At 40.3% G+C, this 15,763-nt stretch overlaps 1 protein-coding gene across 2 annotated transcripts in view; it reads right to left on the bottom strand.

Annotated features, from left to right (window-relative positions):
* Positions 1 to 15,763, bottom strand: part of gramd1bb (GRAM domain containing 1Bb) — an 88,280-nt gene that overhangs the window by 17,933 nt on the left and 54,584 nt on the right. Inside the window, exons 4-7 of one of the 2 annotated variants that reach the window (XM_053423544.1) lie at positions 11,845 to 12,055; positions 8,606 to 8,626; positions 4,477 to 4,497; positions 3,805 to 3,828 (exon numbers count right to left, since the gene is read on the bottom strand). In XM_053423544.1, coding sequence (XP_053279519.1) covers positions 3,805 to 3,828; positions 4,477 to 4,497; positions 8,606 to 8,626; positions 11,845 to 12,055 — 277 coding nt within the window. Of the gene's footprint in view, positions 1 to 3,804; positions 3,829 to 4,476; positions 4,498 to 6,839; positions 6,864 to 8,605; positions 8,627 to 11,844; positions 12,056 to 15,763 lie in introns of both variants that reach the window. The other variant, XM_053423545.1, reaches the window with a different exon arrangement.

Raw genomic sequence — 15,763 nt, 5'->3', positions numbered from 1 at the left:
CTGGTTAACTATTAACTTGCTGGACAAACATCAGGGGATGGAAGAGACTGGTACTGTAAACCAGGACAGTATTTTCTTAATTTGATGAAAAGTCTAATTAAAAACATCGATCTGAGTGAATCAATGTGAATGGTGCCCCGTACACTCACTGCTGCATGTAAATCGAAACAAATGCAATTAATTTGCTATGTTAAAGCAACACTACGAAATTGTTCTTTTAACTTAATAAGAGCTTTAACATGTGTTTGATGGTTCACTGACATGAAATAAGGAGGATGGAGCCAAGATCGTCTGTTGTTCCTCTGTGTAACTTTGGTTAGCGGATACATCACCTGTGAGAAGTGTGCAGGTTAAATTGCCAGAATCAGGCTTTAGCAAATTCAAGGGTAATGCTGAACTGTAGATCAGTTAAGAAGACTTAGAAGTCTTAAAAAACTGGGTTTATCTTCAATATTTAGTGAGGAAACCTTTAAAATATGAATAATTCTAAACAGAGTTTGGTTTATTTGTTACATCAGTAGCTCTGTTGGTTCAGGAAGCCAGGGATCATGAGGACTATCCATTGTTGTTTCAGTTCAGTGAGACTGAGGGGCTGTGTGTGAGAATGTAAATGGTCGAGCACATCGATTTCTCATCGATGTGGAATAATTACAAAACACATGATCTCCGCAGCAGAATTGACCAATGATGTCCTGCTTTCTGCATGCTGTGCCCCCCTTCTCCTGAATGCTCCAGAGGTTTCTGTGTTGATGTGAAGACATTTGACTGGAGAATCTCATGCTGGATTCTTCACATGTGAAAGGTAAAACTATGGACAAATCAAGACCCCATTGTGTGGACAATTTCCAGAGTTCATGTATGAAGACAGCTCGAGTGAGACTATGTTATCCTTCAGAAGCAGTGCCCAACAGAACCAATCATCACGTGTGTCTGCACAGGGCGCTGCTGCTCAGTAAAAGTAACATAGTGCTAGTATAAATCTCGACCTAACTTATCCATTGCATTTGTTAGGCTTTTCCTCCAGTGTTCACATCACAGAGCCTGTGGGTCAGTCGCCATTGGAAAATATGCAACAAACTTTTCTAGATGCAAAGTGAACAAACGGGGCAGGATGCAAATATTGAACAGGCTCAGAACTCACATTAGGACAGATAGAGCTTTAATCAGTGTGATTTCAGCTCCACAGGAGGTCATCATAGAGTTGCACTTACAGACGAACCACTCATTTAATCTCAAGTGCTTCATAGATTAGAACCCTATGTGAATTCAGAGCCAACTTAATGCAAAGAATCAGCCGAAACTATTGCACTAATTAATTGTATGAGTAAGGATGCGTGTACAAGATATCAGAACCATGTATGAACAATACACGTTTTAACACTTCAAAATGTGACCCCTGCTCCTTTTTAGTTTAAGACTGAAGGTACATTCACCATTGTAAATCTACTGTGATGAATGGTGAAGTCATATTCAAAGTGCAAACTCCACTCTGTAAACAAGCCAAGAATTTTCCACAGTATGTCCTGTAGTCTAGAAATAAAACCTGTCCGTGTGGTTTGATAATTGCACTTGTTTCACAAATGCAGTTAACAACACAACACGTGTATATGTATCACTAGCTTATTTCAAAGAGCTGCAATGGAGGCAGGTGTGATAGCTTAAACCAGTTGGACGATTTTCTAAATTTTTTTAATGGATGAAGCTGATGGTAATCTATATTTTTTCATTCATCAAAAAAATACAAATAAATATAAAAAGAGCAGCTCACATAGATTCAGAGGTTTTGCTGCTACGGCCTAAATTGGTCTTGCTCAATATGTAACTTAAGTTGGATCATGCTTAATAAAAATATATGAATGTGTCATGGACACATAGGAGTTCCTCAGGGCTGTAATAGACCCTGCTGGAGTGGGAAATCTAGTTATATTTTAGCAAATGTGACTTAAACCGTGGCAAATGGGGACTATTTTCAGCAGTGGATTAATACAATTGCTTCGCGGCAGTGGTGAGTATTTCAAGTAGCAGGATGTTACATTTGGAATCGAGTCAAAATAAATGACAATGCTTGTGTGTGTATGCTTGTTGATGGAAATGGCTCTGTGGCAAAGAGCAATAAAATATATGTGGAAACAGAGACAGTATTTATAACCAGGACTATTCATGGTCTTTTCATGATAGTTATTAATGATAAAAAAATTGATAATCAACAGCTTCATCCTTTCAAAAAGGACTCTGGAGATGGCACCACACGTCTGCAGTGTAATTACTGACGAGCTGGATGATGCTGATTTCTTGTACACTTATGTTTGTTATCTGTAAACATGACATTTACATCTGTTAGACATAAACAGAGTCAGTGTGTTACATGATGCTCATTTTTAAACAGGATAAAATGTGAGTTTGTTATATCTGAGTTAGAGACATTAATACACTTTTTTCAACAGCTAAACAGCTTTTCTACCTTTTCATTTTCGGCACAGATGTCCCTGTATTTTCTTTTTTTAAATCTCAAACCCCAACCCTAAAAACCCTGAAGTGTCCCAGTGTACATGTTTGTTGGGACATGTGAAGCAGAGCTGGACAGGAGGGAGGCATGCTGGGACTTAGCACCATGCTCCATTCCCCTGTTGCTCAAAAGCCATTCAAGGCTATTCCAGAGGCACCTGTGATGGTTTGTTGATTTGTTTAGTACAAGTAAGAAACTCAGCGCGCTTGTTACCACCAGTTGTGAACCAGGTTTAGATGTTTGGTTGCAGCGTCGAGCATTTAACACATCTTAGGGACTCATGGAAATACAGTCTCTTCTTTAACACAAGCTCTGGTGCACCAAATGAGTAGCCTGGATGCCAGACGAACTTAGCCCCGCCCACAACATTTTTGGTCGGGCAGTTCGGTCTGGAGTCGCTCCGTTGGGAAAAAATTATGCCCGACCGGGCCAATCAGATTGTTAGGGCGGGCTTTATACAATGATTGACAGATGATCAACGGTAACGTAATCAACCACGTCATCAAAGTGCCCTTGGGTTGAATTCGTTTTCAACAAACATGCCTGCCGCTGGAGAGCTGGGATGTGTAGATGCTGCCATTGAGTCTGTTTTAGAAGACATCGACAGCGCATTCATTTTGAAAGAGGAACACAGAACGTGGAGGCGACGCCAAAGCACCGCGCTAATCCCTATCGCCCCGGCGCTTGGCTGTTCACAACGGACACTGAAGCGACGCTGAACCGCCGGGCAGCGCTAATAATATCACCCGTTGATCCAGTAGATCGCTGCACGGCTTTGTGCCGGTCACACCGGAGGCTGAAGCACCGCGCTGCGCCAAGGCTGCCTCGCGGTGCTTCAGCCTCCGGTGTGACTGGCACAAAGTTTTAACATGGGAGTGGATGGGAGCCAGCTGTTACTACGTTGCTCTGATTGGTTGTAGGTCTATCCAATTGAGCGAGGAAGAATTTTACTTCTTGGTCAGTTGAAACACGCCCCATAATCACAGCCCAATGGAGCGGTCTCAGACTCACATTCTGACTAGAATTGTGAGTCTGACAATGTCAGGCTACCAAATGAGAGCATTAGCATCAGGAATTATCTGATGACCATTCCAGGATTTGAAGTATAGGGCTTTATGGAGACAAATTTCTTACATATGTCACCTTCATAATTGTGGCTTCGCTATCTGGTGGTAACAGCGCTGAGTGAAGTCAATGGAATGAGTAACAGGCAGGCAGGAGGGATATCATCATCCCTCCATGAGAACCAAGACACAGAGAGATACTCTAGGTTGCACAAGAATACAATCAATGCTTACTCTCAGGATGTGTTGTCTTTCATGCTGGGGAGAAAAGGGAAGAGTGTACACAAAGGGAATATAAAAAAAGAAGAAATAAAACAACATAAAATAGGGGAAAAAGTCTGATAAAGACACTTCATTTAAAGAAAAAACTGGGGGTGGTGTTAAACTCAATACTGTCAACTCTGGGTTTAGTTACCACAATGTGTATCAATTCAGTGTAAATCGTATTTGAATATACATTTTAATCAGTGACCACCACTGTTAATCATTGTGTGGTAAGAAAGAGTGTTAGAACTCTATCTTGTGGTGAAAAATAGAACTGCAACACCCTGGGGTTCTGGGTTTGCATCTCTGTATTGTGTTTACGTTTATATTGAAATAACTTTGGTTCATGCTCTAATCTTAATTTCTTAAATCCTACAGTTGTATTTCCATTCTGCATGAGAAACTCCACCGGTCGCTCTTTTAAATCCGTGCTTATCAACACCTGTGGGACTAATAACCCACATTAGTGATCTGTTGCTCCAGTAAACAGGGTCAAAGACAATGACCTTTCATCCCGAGAGTAGCACTCGTCACTTAAACAACTCCAGGACACTAGCAGGAGTCACCCACACAACGTGAACATACACACATTTAAACTCTACGTACCAAATCACATAGAAATAAATACAAAGTAGGACTTACATTGTACCAGCTTTGGCTCTTCTGTGGAGAGAGAGACAGAGACAGTGAGGATGTGAAGACAGAAAATACACTGGAAGGCTTGTGGGCTAGGACAGACACACTGAGGATGTGAAACACTCGATTATAACAAGTACCAGCAGGCGTGAAGGTCGAGCTGGACCTCACATTCCTTCCTGCCAGAAATCACAGCAAGTTATCCACACTGTTTAAATAGCAGAGACGTGTGTCTGAGGTCCACGCAGGGTGAAATTTTCTTTCAGTTCACCCACTTTTACATATTAATTATTCAACTATACGAAACTTTCAAAATAAAAGGAATTCAGAGAAAAATCTGTTTCCTGTCGTGGAAAAAACTGAAAGCAATTTCACCCCAAATGCACTATACCCTGCATTAGCGTATTAGATAAACGGTAGAGTCATATGAAGGCTATTAATAAACATACATTTACTACAATATGTCTCACATTTTACATGAAAGTTGGTCCATCCAACATGTGCTGTGAAATTATTCTAAGAATTTTGTAAAATGTGTTTTCAATAATGAAACAATTCAAATAATAACAAGTGAAATTATTTCAAATTCTTAGCAGTTGTGTGAGAGAAGATAATATATAATGCCGTACAATTAATTCAATTAATGATAATGGCTGTTGATATTCATGAAATATTTCCAAGGTGATTTCCTTCATTACTCATATCTGTTGCACTTACAATAATTTCTGTTGCACTTATACAACAGCAGGGGGCAGCAGAGATGTATCTTAGTCATGACTATGACATTACAACATGTTCCAGCCACATGAACACACTCTCCGCTCCAACAGTCTGAGAGCAAAGGTTCCAGAGGGGAAACATGCAGGTGATCATTCAGAGGGTGACAGACGGAGGAAGGTGTTCAGAGGGAGAAGAGGGGGATAAAAATGATATCTAGTGTCTGATTACAGCACTACATTAAATGAAAGCACAACATTTAAACGTAAAGTAAAAAATAATAAAACTGTTTAAACTTTTGTTTTAAACTTTTATGATGTGTAATATTTGGACTTTTCTGAGCTATACTTAAACAAGTTTGAATAACTGTCTTATTTTGACCTGTTTGAAAGTCAGCCTCAAATTGTCATGCTATTTTTCATTTGGGTGAATGTCTTCTTTCAAAACCCTGATATCATTTATCTATGCCTGTGCCCTGGGGCCGTGTTGGTTTCCTGTTCCTCTGACAGGGTTTGGTTACGCAGAGTGTGCCATGTTAGTGAGAAGCCAGCTGCAGTGGCAGGACCCGAGGCCTGGTTGTGACGATAGCCTTGCTAATGTGGGCTAATCTGATTTGAAGGTGACAGAGACACAAGAGAGGAATTACTTTGAGGCCAGTGTCTGGATAAGGTGTACGTCTGTCACTGTGTTTGACGGCATGCAAGTTTGTGAGCTTTATGATGGCATTGTTTTCATGAAGGGAGAGAGAGGGACAGAGAGAGAGAGAGAGATTTTTCATTGTGATTAGAGATCAAAGAGATGGAGAGATATAAATAGTGATTGTACAACTCTAAACTGAATAATGCAGGTCACCACATATGTATGAATTACAAAGATTTCATAATGGCATAAAGAGTATTTGTACAAAATATGTGTATGAAACATAACCTTCGCCAAGGAGCCTTTGTTTGTCAGTTATTCAGCAACATTATGCACAAACTACTGGACTGATTCCAACGAAACCTGGTGGCGGGACGTGATTATGGGTCAGGGTAGAATCCAGTACATCTTGGTGCGGAACTAAATCATGCGGAGGAATTGTTTCCGTTTTTTCTATTTCTTCAACATTGTGAGATAGCGGCGTTCACATTTTTTAAAATTCTAGTAGAGTGCTTTTGTGTACATGGTACACACTATGTGTTTGATGCAATACAAGTATATACAATATGGTGATAAAGTGGCAACCAGCATTGGTGGAGGTATATGCTTTCCAAGTGCCCTTCCATTTGACAAATGTACTAGCAGAAGATAAAGCCTCACACAGGAAATAAAAGTGCAAGTGATGGTTTAATCCTGTCCTGCCGTTGCAGACACATACCTGGGTGAGGTCTGTTTTCATGTCAAGTTGTCATTTCATGAGTGAATGTCAGATTACATGACATTTCAAAATAAAGAGTTTTACACTGGTCACAAATCCCAGTCCGATCAGATTGGCTCGGGGGATGGGAGGCACTGGAAAGGACACGATGGACTGGAACTATCAGAGAGAGATCCTACTGTCGCATAACTACAGAGGAAATGGAGGGCCGGGGCCAGGGTGGGTAGGTGTCGGTTTCATGGGGGCCAGCGAGGGATTGTGAATGGGTCAAATGAAAACAAGAAGAAATTCTTACTTTAATCAGGTTTAGTCTGTCATACTGGAAAGAAAATTAAAGAGAAAGCAAAACGTCAACCAAAGCAGTGAGCAACAGGGACATGAAGAAATAGAAAATGTTAACTGCTCTACTGAAGCCAAGTCTAGCTTGTGTGTGCGTTACACATGAATCCTGACTTGACATTGTGTTATCATCATATGGGCCCTTTCTGCGCAGGAGGGGCGGCACCCCTGTTATTTCGCTGAATGCACTCTATTATTTGGATTGCATTAGGGCTAGGGTGATCAAGCTCACGTTGCTTTGACGACCTCACGCCATCTAGGGTCACGTGACTGCTGCTGACCACAGAGGCTCAACAGGGGGGGAGGGAGGGAGAGTTTGGTGGGGGTGCAGATGCACAGACTGTGGCACAGAAACGAGGAGTGATGTAATCAATCGGGATATGGGTCCCTGTGTGCATGAAAACTGCTTGAGGAACTTTGTAACGGAGCATTATGAGTCTGCTAATCACGGCAAACTCACATTTACTGTCTCCATGTGTTTCACTGTCTGTCCTTTGTCTATTTGTCCCTATATAAGGTGAACTTTGCCGTGTGACAAAATAGTAAGAAGAACATGAGATGAAGTCTGAGGAGTAGAAAATTAGACTGATGAAGCAACAGTGAGGGCGATTAATTAAAACGTGACACCAATCGCACATTTATAGGACGGGGACGGGACGGTGGAGGGATTTTGGACCTGTGGTGCACCGGTGGTGGTTTAAAAAGCGGGACAGCACTATCTCATTTGGCAACAGAGAGGGAGGCTCAAATAATTATGTCGCCCTGCAGCTTTGGAATGGGAACCTGGCAACTATGTTTTTTAAGAGTTTATCCCTCTGCAGCCGGGCATGTCACACAGCATGAAGAACATAAAGGTCTCACTGCCAAAATGTAACACATGGATAAGTTTGTGAAAGAAAGGGTTGGGACACGGGCCAGAAAGAAGCAGAAGAAAGAAAGGAAATGGGACAATTTTTTGTGCTATTAGTTTTTTTCTTCCAATTTTGATGTCCTGGTCAAAAAAACACTAATACACCTGGCTTTTATCTGCAATGGGAAGGGACACAATTGGCATTCACTACGGGGTCAAATGACTCTGGAATAGACTAGGTTTTTATCAGCTCCAGCTCCTATCAGTTGTGACGGACACATGACATCTGGGTAAACGTGCCAATTTGGCAAGACAGAGAGGTGAGAGAACCCCTCAGCGCGTAGAGTGTGAAGCACCGGGAAATAAAAACAGAGAGGCAATGGGAAAGGGGTAAATCACGTTTTTTTTGCGTGTTTATGCTAAATTAAATATTTGATTATATCTGTGTTTGTTTGCTTTTTATTCAGTTTTTTATATTTCTTTACATTTGAAAAAACTTAAAACAGTATATCCTGACATGAAATTGTGTCTATGCTAATGTTAATTGAGATATTTGAAAAAGTAATCAGGAGTTGCTACATTGCATATCACCAGAAAGGAAAAGACATGAGAGGAAAAAGGAAGGGAAATGAGTGAGGTTCGGTGTCAGTCTCAAGGAATGCCCATCTGCTATGATTGTGGGTGCAGATGGGGGCTCGTAACAGTTGCAATGTGCCAAGGAACAAGCTGGGTTCAGAGGGGTGAAGCATTGCAAACAAGGTTTGGGCATTTCCACAGAGCAGCTCACAAGACAAGAAGTGGGGCATCGGGGTGGGGTAGAAAAAGCTGGGCACAGAAATATTCGAAAGAACAGAAAAAAGAGTAATGCTTACTTTGGAAAGTCGCTTGTGAGACTAGCATGCAGTCAGGAGAAGAACAAAGAAAAAAATCAGATAAAAAAAAAAATGAAACTGAAAAGAAAAAACAAACTGCAAGAAGAAACAGCTGAAAGAACCAACAGAGGACCTGAACAGTCATTATCAGATGGCACACGTTATCACATGGCATGTAGCATCAGCAGCAGAGAGAGAAGACGTGCACACTGTGGTGTGGACACAAAACAAATCAAAGAGCCAAAAAACAAACAAAAACAAACAAACAAGTGATTTAAAACAGCAGAGACAGATGAAGACAGAGGTCAAAGGTGGAAGGAGAGTCATGGTTAATTTCTAGCACTAAATGAATGCTGAGCATATAAAAGAGCCATATGCTCCTTCTGAGAAATAACCTGAATATGTGAGAGATTCAACTTGAACTTCAGCTGAGAAGGAAGACGATGCAGATCAATTCAGCTAAACACCAAAAACATTAGTTTTTAATCATTACGCCTCGGGAATAACCACAGATGCAATTGGCTGCTCTTTCTGTTGTTGTCCTTTATACTTATTTATGAAGAGTTAAGACCCAGGAGATTTATGGCCAATCCTTACACTTTCATAATAGACACAGCGTATAACAACAAGCAACAGTCACTGATGTTTATCTTCAGTCACCAGAGAACAGCCAGTAAACCTCTCCAAAAAGATCTCCAATTCGCTGTTCAAGGTCTACAGTCTTAAAACAATAATCTCATGAATATGCTGTGTTCAGATTTAGAGTTTTTGCTTCATACTTAAGAGATCCCTTCTAATGCACTGCCAATGTGTAATATGGGGCAAAATACGCAGAGTGACCCAAAGAATGTTTGTTGTGAAGTTAAATGGGAACCATGTTAAGAAGGGATGTATTGATAGCCAGTTGTAACAAGAGTAACAACGAGGGTGCTTGGAGAGAACATACCTCCACCAATGCCCTCTCCCAGCTTGTTAAAGCAGGTGAACAAACTGTATAAAGCTACTAACAAATAAATTATTGGATAAAAACCTGGATTAATATGAATTAAACTACCAACTTTAAAATGCAAACCCTCTCTCAAGTTGTTTGCTTTGTTGTGATGCTTTGTTATTATATATATGCATTATAGCAATAAAGACTCAAGGAAAAAAGGAGAGGGGGTAAACCCTGCAGCCGTCTGATTTCGGGTAAATCTAATGATCCTTCACAAAATGATAGGCAAATAGGTTTAGTAGTTTTTCTGTAATCCTGCTAATTAACAAACAAACAAACAAATGGATAAACATTTTAGCCACAAGCACCTTCTTCATATTCATATAAGCAACTGCTTTAAGACTTAAAATACATGCATTTATCCCATAAACCTTAACTCCCACACCATTATCAATACATTTTTAGGCTGGAATTTCTTGAATGTCCAAAATCCTTCCTGGAGTAACAGTTACAACTTTCATCCATGACCTGTCTATGCATCTTGTTAAAAAAAAAAACATCTAAACAATTGAACCATACTAATAACAAAACAAACTAAAAGAGTCTAAGACAACATTATATGCACTGAGGTAACTAGTGTCACTAGAGGAGAAGGGATGTGGTGTTTTTTTTAATAAGGTGTAGAATCTAACTCTTTGACATAAGCCTGTCTTCATTGTTACAGTACTTTGGAGAGAGTTTACTGCTGCTGACAGTGGATGCACCTTATTTAAATTGTGGAACAAACTGTATCTTTACATTGTCTTTTAACTTCATCCTACATCACTGGTTCCAGCGAGTGAATAATTACCCAAGATTTGTCAACATGACTCATTGTGTGGGATAACTCAAACTCTGCTGTGTGATTGGTTGAAACTGGCTTTTACTACTTCATCTCAGGTCTGGAAACAGGACCGCACAACAGCATTTCAAAACTCAACTGTCCCGTTTATCATTCACCTGTTGTTCTTAGCAGGACGAATAAAGAGTTCAGAGAATGGGGGGGAGAACTGGAGATGTGATAAATGAAAGGCTGGAATGGAGGAGGAGAAGGGTGAACTCTCTCTTGAGGGGGGCGAGTGATAGCTACACAAGTTACATGTCAGTATGTACAAATCAATAACTAATCATAACACATACGTCACTGCACAACTTTAACGTATTTGTGCAGTCACAGTTAATGGATGGCTGCACACAAGAGCTTACACATCATCTCGTGCAGGAGACAGATAGATATGTTATCTAACGCAGTACGCCAGGCCAACAGTATGACAAAAGCAGCAGCAAATCCTATTTTACTGTTGTCTTATGTACTTGTTTTCTACTTTAAAAAGAAAACATGACACATTCTGACTTAAAATCCGCATTTATGTTAATGTTCAACCCTCATTTTCATGTGGTCTTGCAGAATTTGCATCTAAATGCAGGTAACAAGTCTATGTCCGCATGTCATGTCCGCTGTTATGTTTATAGTGAGATATTACTCATAGTTTCAAAGACGGCCTCTCACAACATTCATTGTCGAAGCACCTCTGTGCACCACAGAGTGCCTCATGGTTTTTCTGTCCAAGAAAACTCTCCTCATAAAAGCCAAAAGAAAATTTCGTTGAACGTTCTTGACCCAACTGAGAATGTAATGTGCTATTTAGCTACATCATACTACCACGTTTGGAAACGATGACACAGAAACTAACAACCGCTTGCTCGTTGGATCTTTTCAGTCAAGACGAAGCCTGATTCGTAAGGCTCCTATCACATGACCCCCTTCCAGAAGAAAGAAACCAGGCATTAGCCTCGGCCACCAGTGTAAAACACAACATGGATAATCAATTAAAAGTGTTGTTGACCCTGTTGTTTTTGCTAACAGCTGTTGTGCATTTACATTTTATTATTCACAATTGCTGCTTCTCATTTGTAGCCTAGCTCTCTGCAACCAACAACAAAATGTTTCCTGTTTACACCAGCATGTGGATGCTCAGTGTATGTGAATGATTTTTTGTTAAGCCTTTCCAGGCGTGTTCTTAAGGACCGAGTATTTAACTAATACACAGCCAAAAAGCTTGTGTGGACAGAGATGGTTTTAGTACGAGTACGAAAACGTATCAGTACCGATGCAGCTTTAGAGTTAAAAAATACAGAGAGCAAATCACAAAATAAGTTTTACCCTCTAATAAAACAACATCACATTTTAAACTGTGAGGCTCTATTTCTACATGTGCTCACAGGTCCTCAATAAAGTGCGAAGGTGCATCTCCTGGTCACTCACCTTCGAGTTCTTTCCCCCGCTTCGTGCTGACTGCAAGGAGTACGTTCTCTGGACGACCTGCTCGGGCGTGGAGGGGGACTTGTCAGAGGAGTGGTCCGAACCCTTCTCCACCATGTTCTCACCCTCCTGGGTCTGTGGCGTGGGAGAGCGTGAGCGTTTGCGTAGGACTGGTGAGCAGGCAGGTGTGCTCTTGTTTGAGTTACTGGCAGTGCTACAAGAAAAGAAAGAGAAAAAACATGTACTTATTCATTTTAATGTTACCTCACCTTAAATCAAACATAAAGGACAACATACATCACGGAAATCACACAATCACTCCTTGGCTATAGTGATGAAAGCAACATGCAATGTAATGTCGTTTACAGATCAGTCTTCACAGCAGCACAACGCGTGCACGCGTGCACACACACGTACACACACACACACGAGTTTCCTTCCAGTTACATCACTTGAAGCTTAACAGGCTTGAAGCACCATGTGCTAACTTGGCTAATAACAGCTAAGCTAATGCAGTAAACAACAACAACAACAACACCAGCAGCAGCAGCAACCGCAGCGAGGGAAACACATTTACACGCATTACTGTTTAGACTTTCTCACTATTGCTGCACTTACAAAAGAACAGGGACATCAATATGTTTGTTTTGTAAGCCTACGGTCAATTTAATTAAGAAATGTACCAAGCCAGGAAAAAAACAACCAACTCATGTTGTCTCGACCCTGACATTTATAGAGGTGTGTCGTTCAGATCCCATAAAAAAGGTGGCCTTGCGACCATTTAAGATCTCTTTCCCCGAAATACTGAAACTGTTTCCATGTTTGCAGCAAAGCCAATGAGCAAGAGTGGAAGACATAACAAGGATTAAATGATCAGAGACACAGTGCCAGGTGGAAGGCATACTGTAACTCCAACTATTCAAGTAGGCCCATAGCATGTGATTCTGTTATCTCAAATGAAGGTAACGTGTTGACTTTTACATAGGGATTTGCTTTAATACCTCCACTGACAGCTCTCTAACCGGTTGTCTTAAGACGGGTTGTCCTTGTACTTTCATTTACAGTAATATACTCTCAGCGAGCCTCTTTGATCCAGGACTAGACTCTTATACACACTCAGAAAAAAGACTTCTCCTCAAAATGACAGAGGCCAACAAAAGGCTTTGCAAGTGATCTTGGATGCAGTGCGCCCGCCAAGCTTGGTTACTTGACATGGTGTTATGAAAGCCATTACGTCAGTGCCAGCCAATGGTCGCTGTTAGTGGCCATGAATTACTGATCTACTGTTGCATTCTGGGCTTCATTGCAGCTTAGAGCAGTGAATCAAAGAGAACAGTGCTGACAGCCTCTGTCCGACTGTCAGGCTCTGCAGTACCAGTAGCTGCTTGATATTAAAAGGGAAGGGCATTACAGAGTCTTCACAGCTGATTAATACAGGGGGCTGGATAGTGCTTGTGTGTGTGGTATCACTGATATCAATTTATGGGATTAACAAATGGTTTGCTTTCCAGGGGATGGACATTGTGACTGTACAGTACGTTGTGTTCCCTACACAAACACTTGAATAGTCCATGCTGACCTGATTAGGAGTAAATTGGTCAAAACATGTATTATTTGAGATGATGCTATCGTTCAGAGCAAAGGAGAGTTTTGTGAAACACTATCTTATCTATTGGAATCCTTTTCACGTTCCGATAACCATCAATTAATAAATTCAACTTTAGGTTTGGTGTCCATGACACTGTAAGATTAAAAATAAAAATGATTTCATTCGGTCCAAATGACATGATTGGCTGGCATACTTGTCTGTCACTGTACATGACCGGAGTCATGGTAAAGTTATCTATAGCAGCTGTCAGTCAGTACACATTCATGTGTTTTGGGGGCGTACCTTTGACAGGAGGTAATGAGAGGGGATGGGATATAGGTTGCATTTTTTTTTTTTTAATGTAGCTTGCTCTTGCTAGCTTTTCCAGGATTACCAACCCTAACTATAAGCATAGTTTCATATTTTTTTATAGCGATTTCTGGATTTTAAAGCTGTATGTCACATCCATTAGTGTATTACTCAGTAAAAACCCATGGAGAAGCAGAATGCCTTGATATTTAGCAAAATTATAATCTCTTTAGAGACTATAAGCCATTATAGTCCCATGATATGGGACCTCAGATATTGTACCGGGTATGTCAGCTTTCATTAATTAACAGTGCAGTTTGATTGTGAAGGCCTATTGGTGTTTGAATTAATCCATTGGTCCGGATAAGGTCAAAATCAGAGGAGGGGACCTATTTTGTTTTAGCTACTTTCACACAAATCACTGTGCATGTATACGTGTGCAGCTATAATGCAAGTGACTGCCATTCAGTAGTGGTTACAATTCAACAGATTGAAGATATCCCCTTCATGTCAGCTGGTGGAACCCCATTGTTACAGATTTTTTTCCAAATATCTCTGAACCATTTCTCACACGCTCACATGTAACACAAAAAATAAAAAACGTGTAATGTCCTTCCAGGATCATTTACATTACAGATTAGTTTAACAGGAAGAGAACATTTTGTGCGTTCAAAAAACGATATAATATATATATATATAATAAGAGACACCTTATGGGCCTTGAGAGCTGATGTATGTCTAGCAGAAAGGCACACATAGGGAACCCCTGTTGTTTTTGTATTGAATTGAATTAAATTGAGGACTCCATATTTCAATTATAAGAAAAATTAGCACTACTAGGCGAGAAAGACTCACTTTTCTCAGTATCATACTTTCTAAAGATGAAACCATCCAATTATGCCCAAAGCTACATTTTGGACAGATCACACCAGGCCATATAAATGTAGGGATATAAATTATTATTAAATTTAATTAAACTGTTATTTTGACTTTTAGGTTATATGGGGTTCTGTCCCCACGTTTTGCACTCACACTAGGCCAGGGCTCTTCAATTAGTTTGGAGCTGGGGCCGGTTCTTGAAACTGAAGCAAAGTCAGGGGCCGGAGGATATGAGTGATCACGGTAACAAGAAATTACAACAACATACTGAAGGAGTCAATATATTTTATTTTGTAAAAGCTTTACAACATATGCCCAAGAGGACGCATAGGCCCAAGGATTCAAAAATCAAACCAGGTGAGCAATAACCAAGCCATTAACAGACAATTGGAGAAATGCAATTAACTAACAAAAACATGCACTTCATTGTACATAGCTGTACCAACACAACTTTACTGGTCATTATCCTCAATACTTAAGATTAAACTGATTTGAGTGACAGGCAGAATCAAATGTATCTCCACCAACAACGTGCATTGCATGGAACTGAATCGAATTGCAACAACTTAAAAGTGCATGGTAGTCTATCAAGGAAATGTGTTTCAAAATTAATCACACAGTTCAGGTGAACTGTATCAGTTGTTTAGAATTTACTTAGAACAACTTCCAAGTGCACCAACAAATACAAACGAAAACTGCATAGTAGGCCTCTGAATTGAATTACAACATAACAATGCATGACAATTAATGAGGTGAATAACATCATAATTAAATCATACTGTTACAAAAATGAACCTTAATTGATTGCTTGACAAACATGCCTATTAACTTTCATGTTATTTGCCTACATTTGCCATCTAATGAGAGAAATGGCATCTTTTTGACTTGGCAAGAGCAGTGAAGTCAGGTTTATAAGTTGTCAGGGCAATGCGCATGCAGTCATGTAGATGCTGGTCAGTAAGGGATATGCGATTGTGAGTTTTAATGGCATTCATGTGTGAGAATGATGACTCAAGTGTATGTTGAACCAAAACATTGTCAGAACAAAAAGTGCAAGATCCCTTGAGTGTGGAAATCTCTCACAGCTGACTTCATGGGTCCAGAATTTTTCAAAACCTGCCTGCTGCCATGACTGACGCAAGTCAC

This window comes from Pleuronectes platessa, chromosome 5, assembly GCF_947347685.1.
Source record: "Pleuronectes platessa chromosome 5, fPlePla1.1, whole genome shotgun sequence".
Taxonomy (NCBI): Eukaryota; Metazoa; Chordata; class Actinopteri; order Pleuronectiformes; family Pleuronectidae; genus Pleuronectes; species Pleuronectes platessa.
Note: the sequence above shows the minus strand (reverse complement) of the source record. Positions and strands in the feature narration are given on the sequence as shown.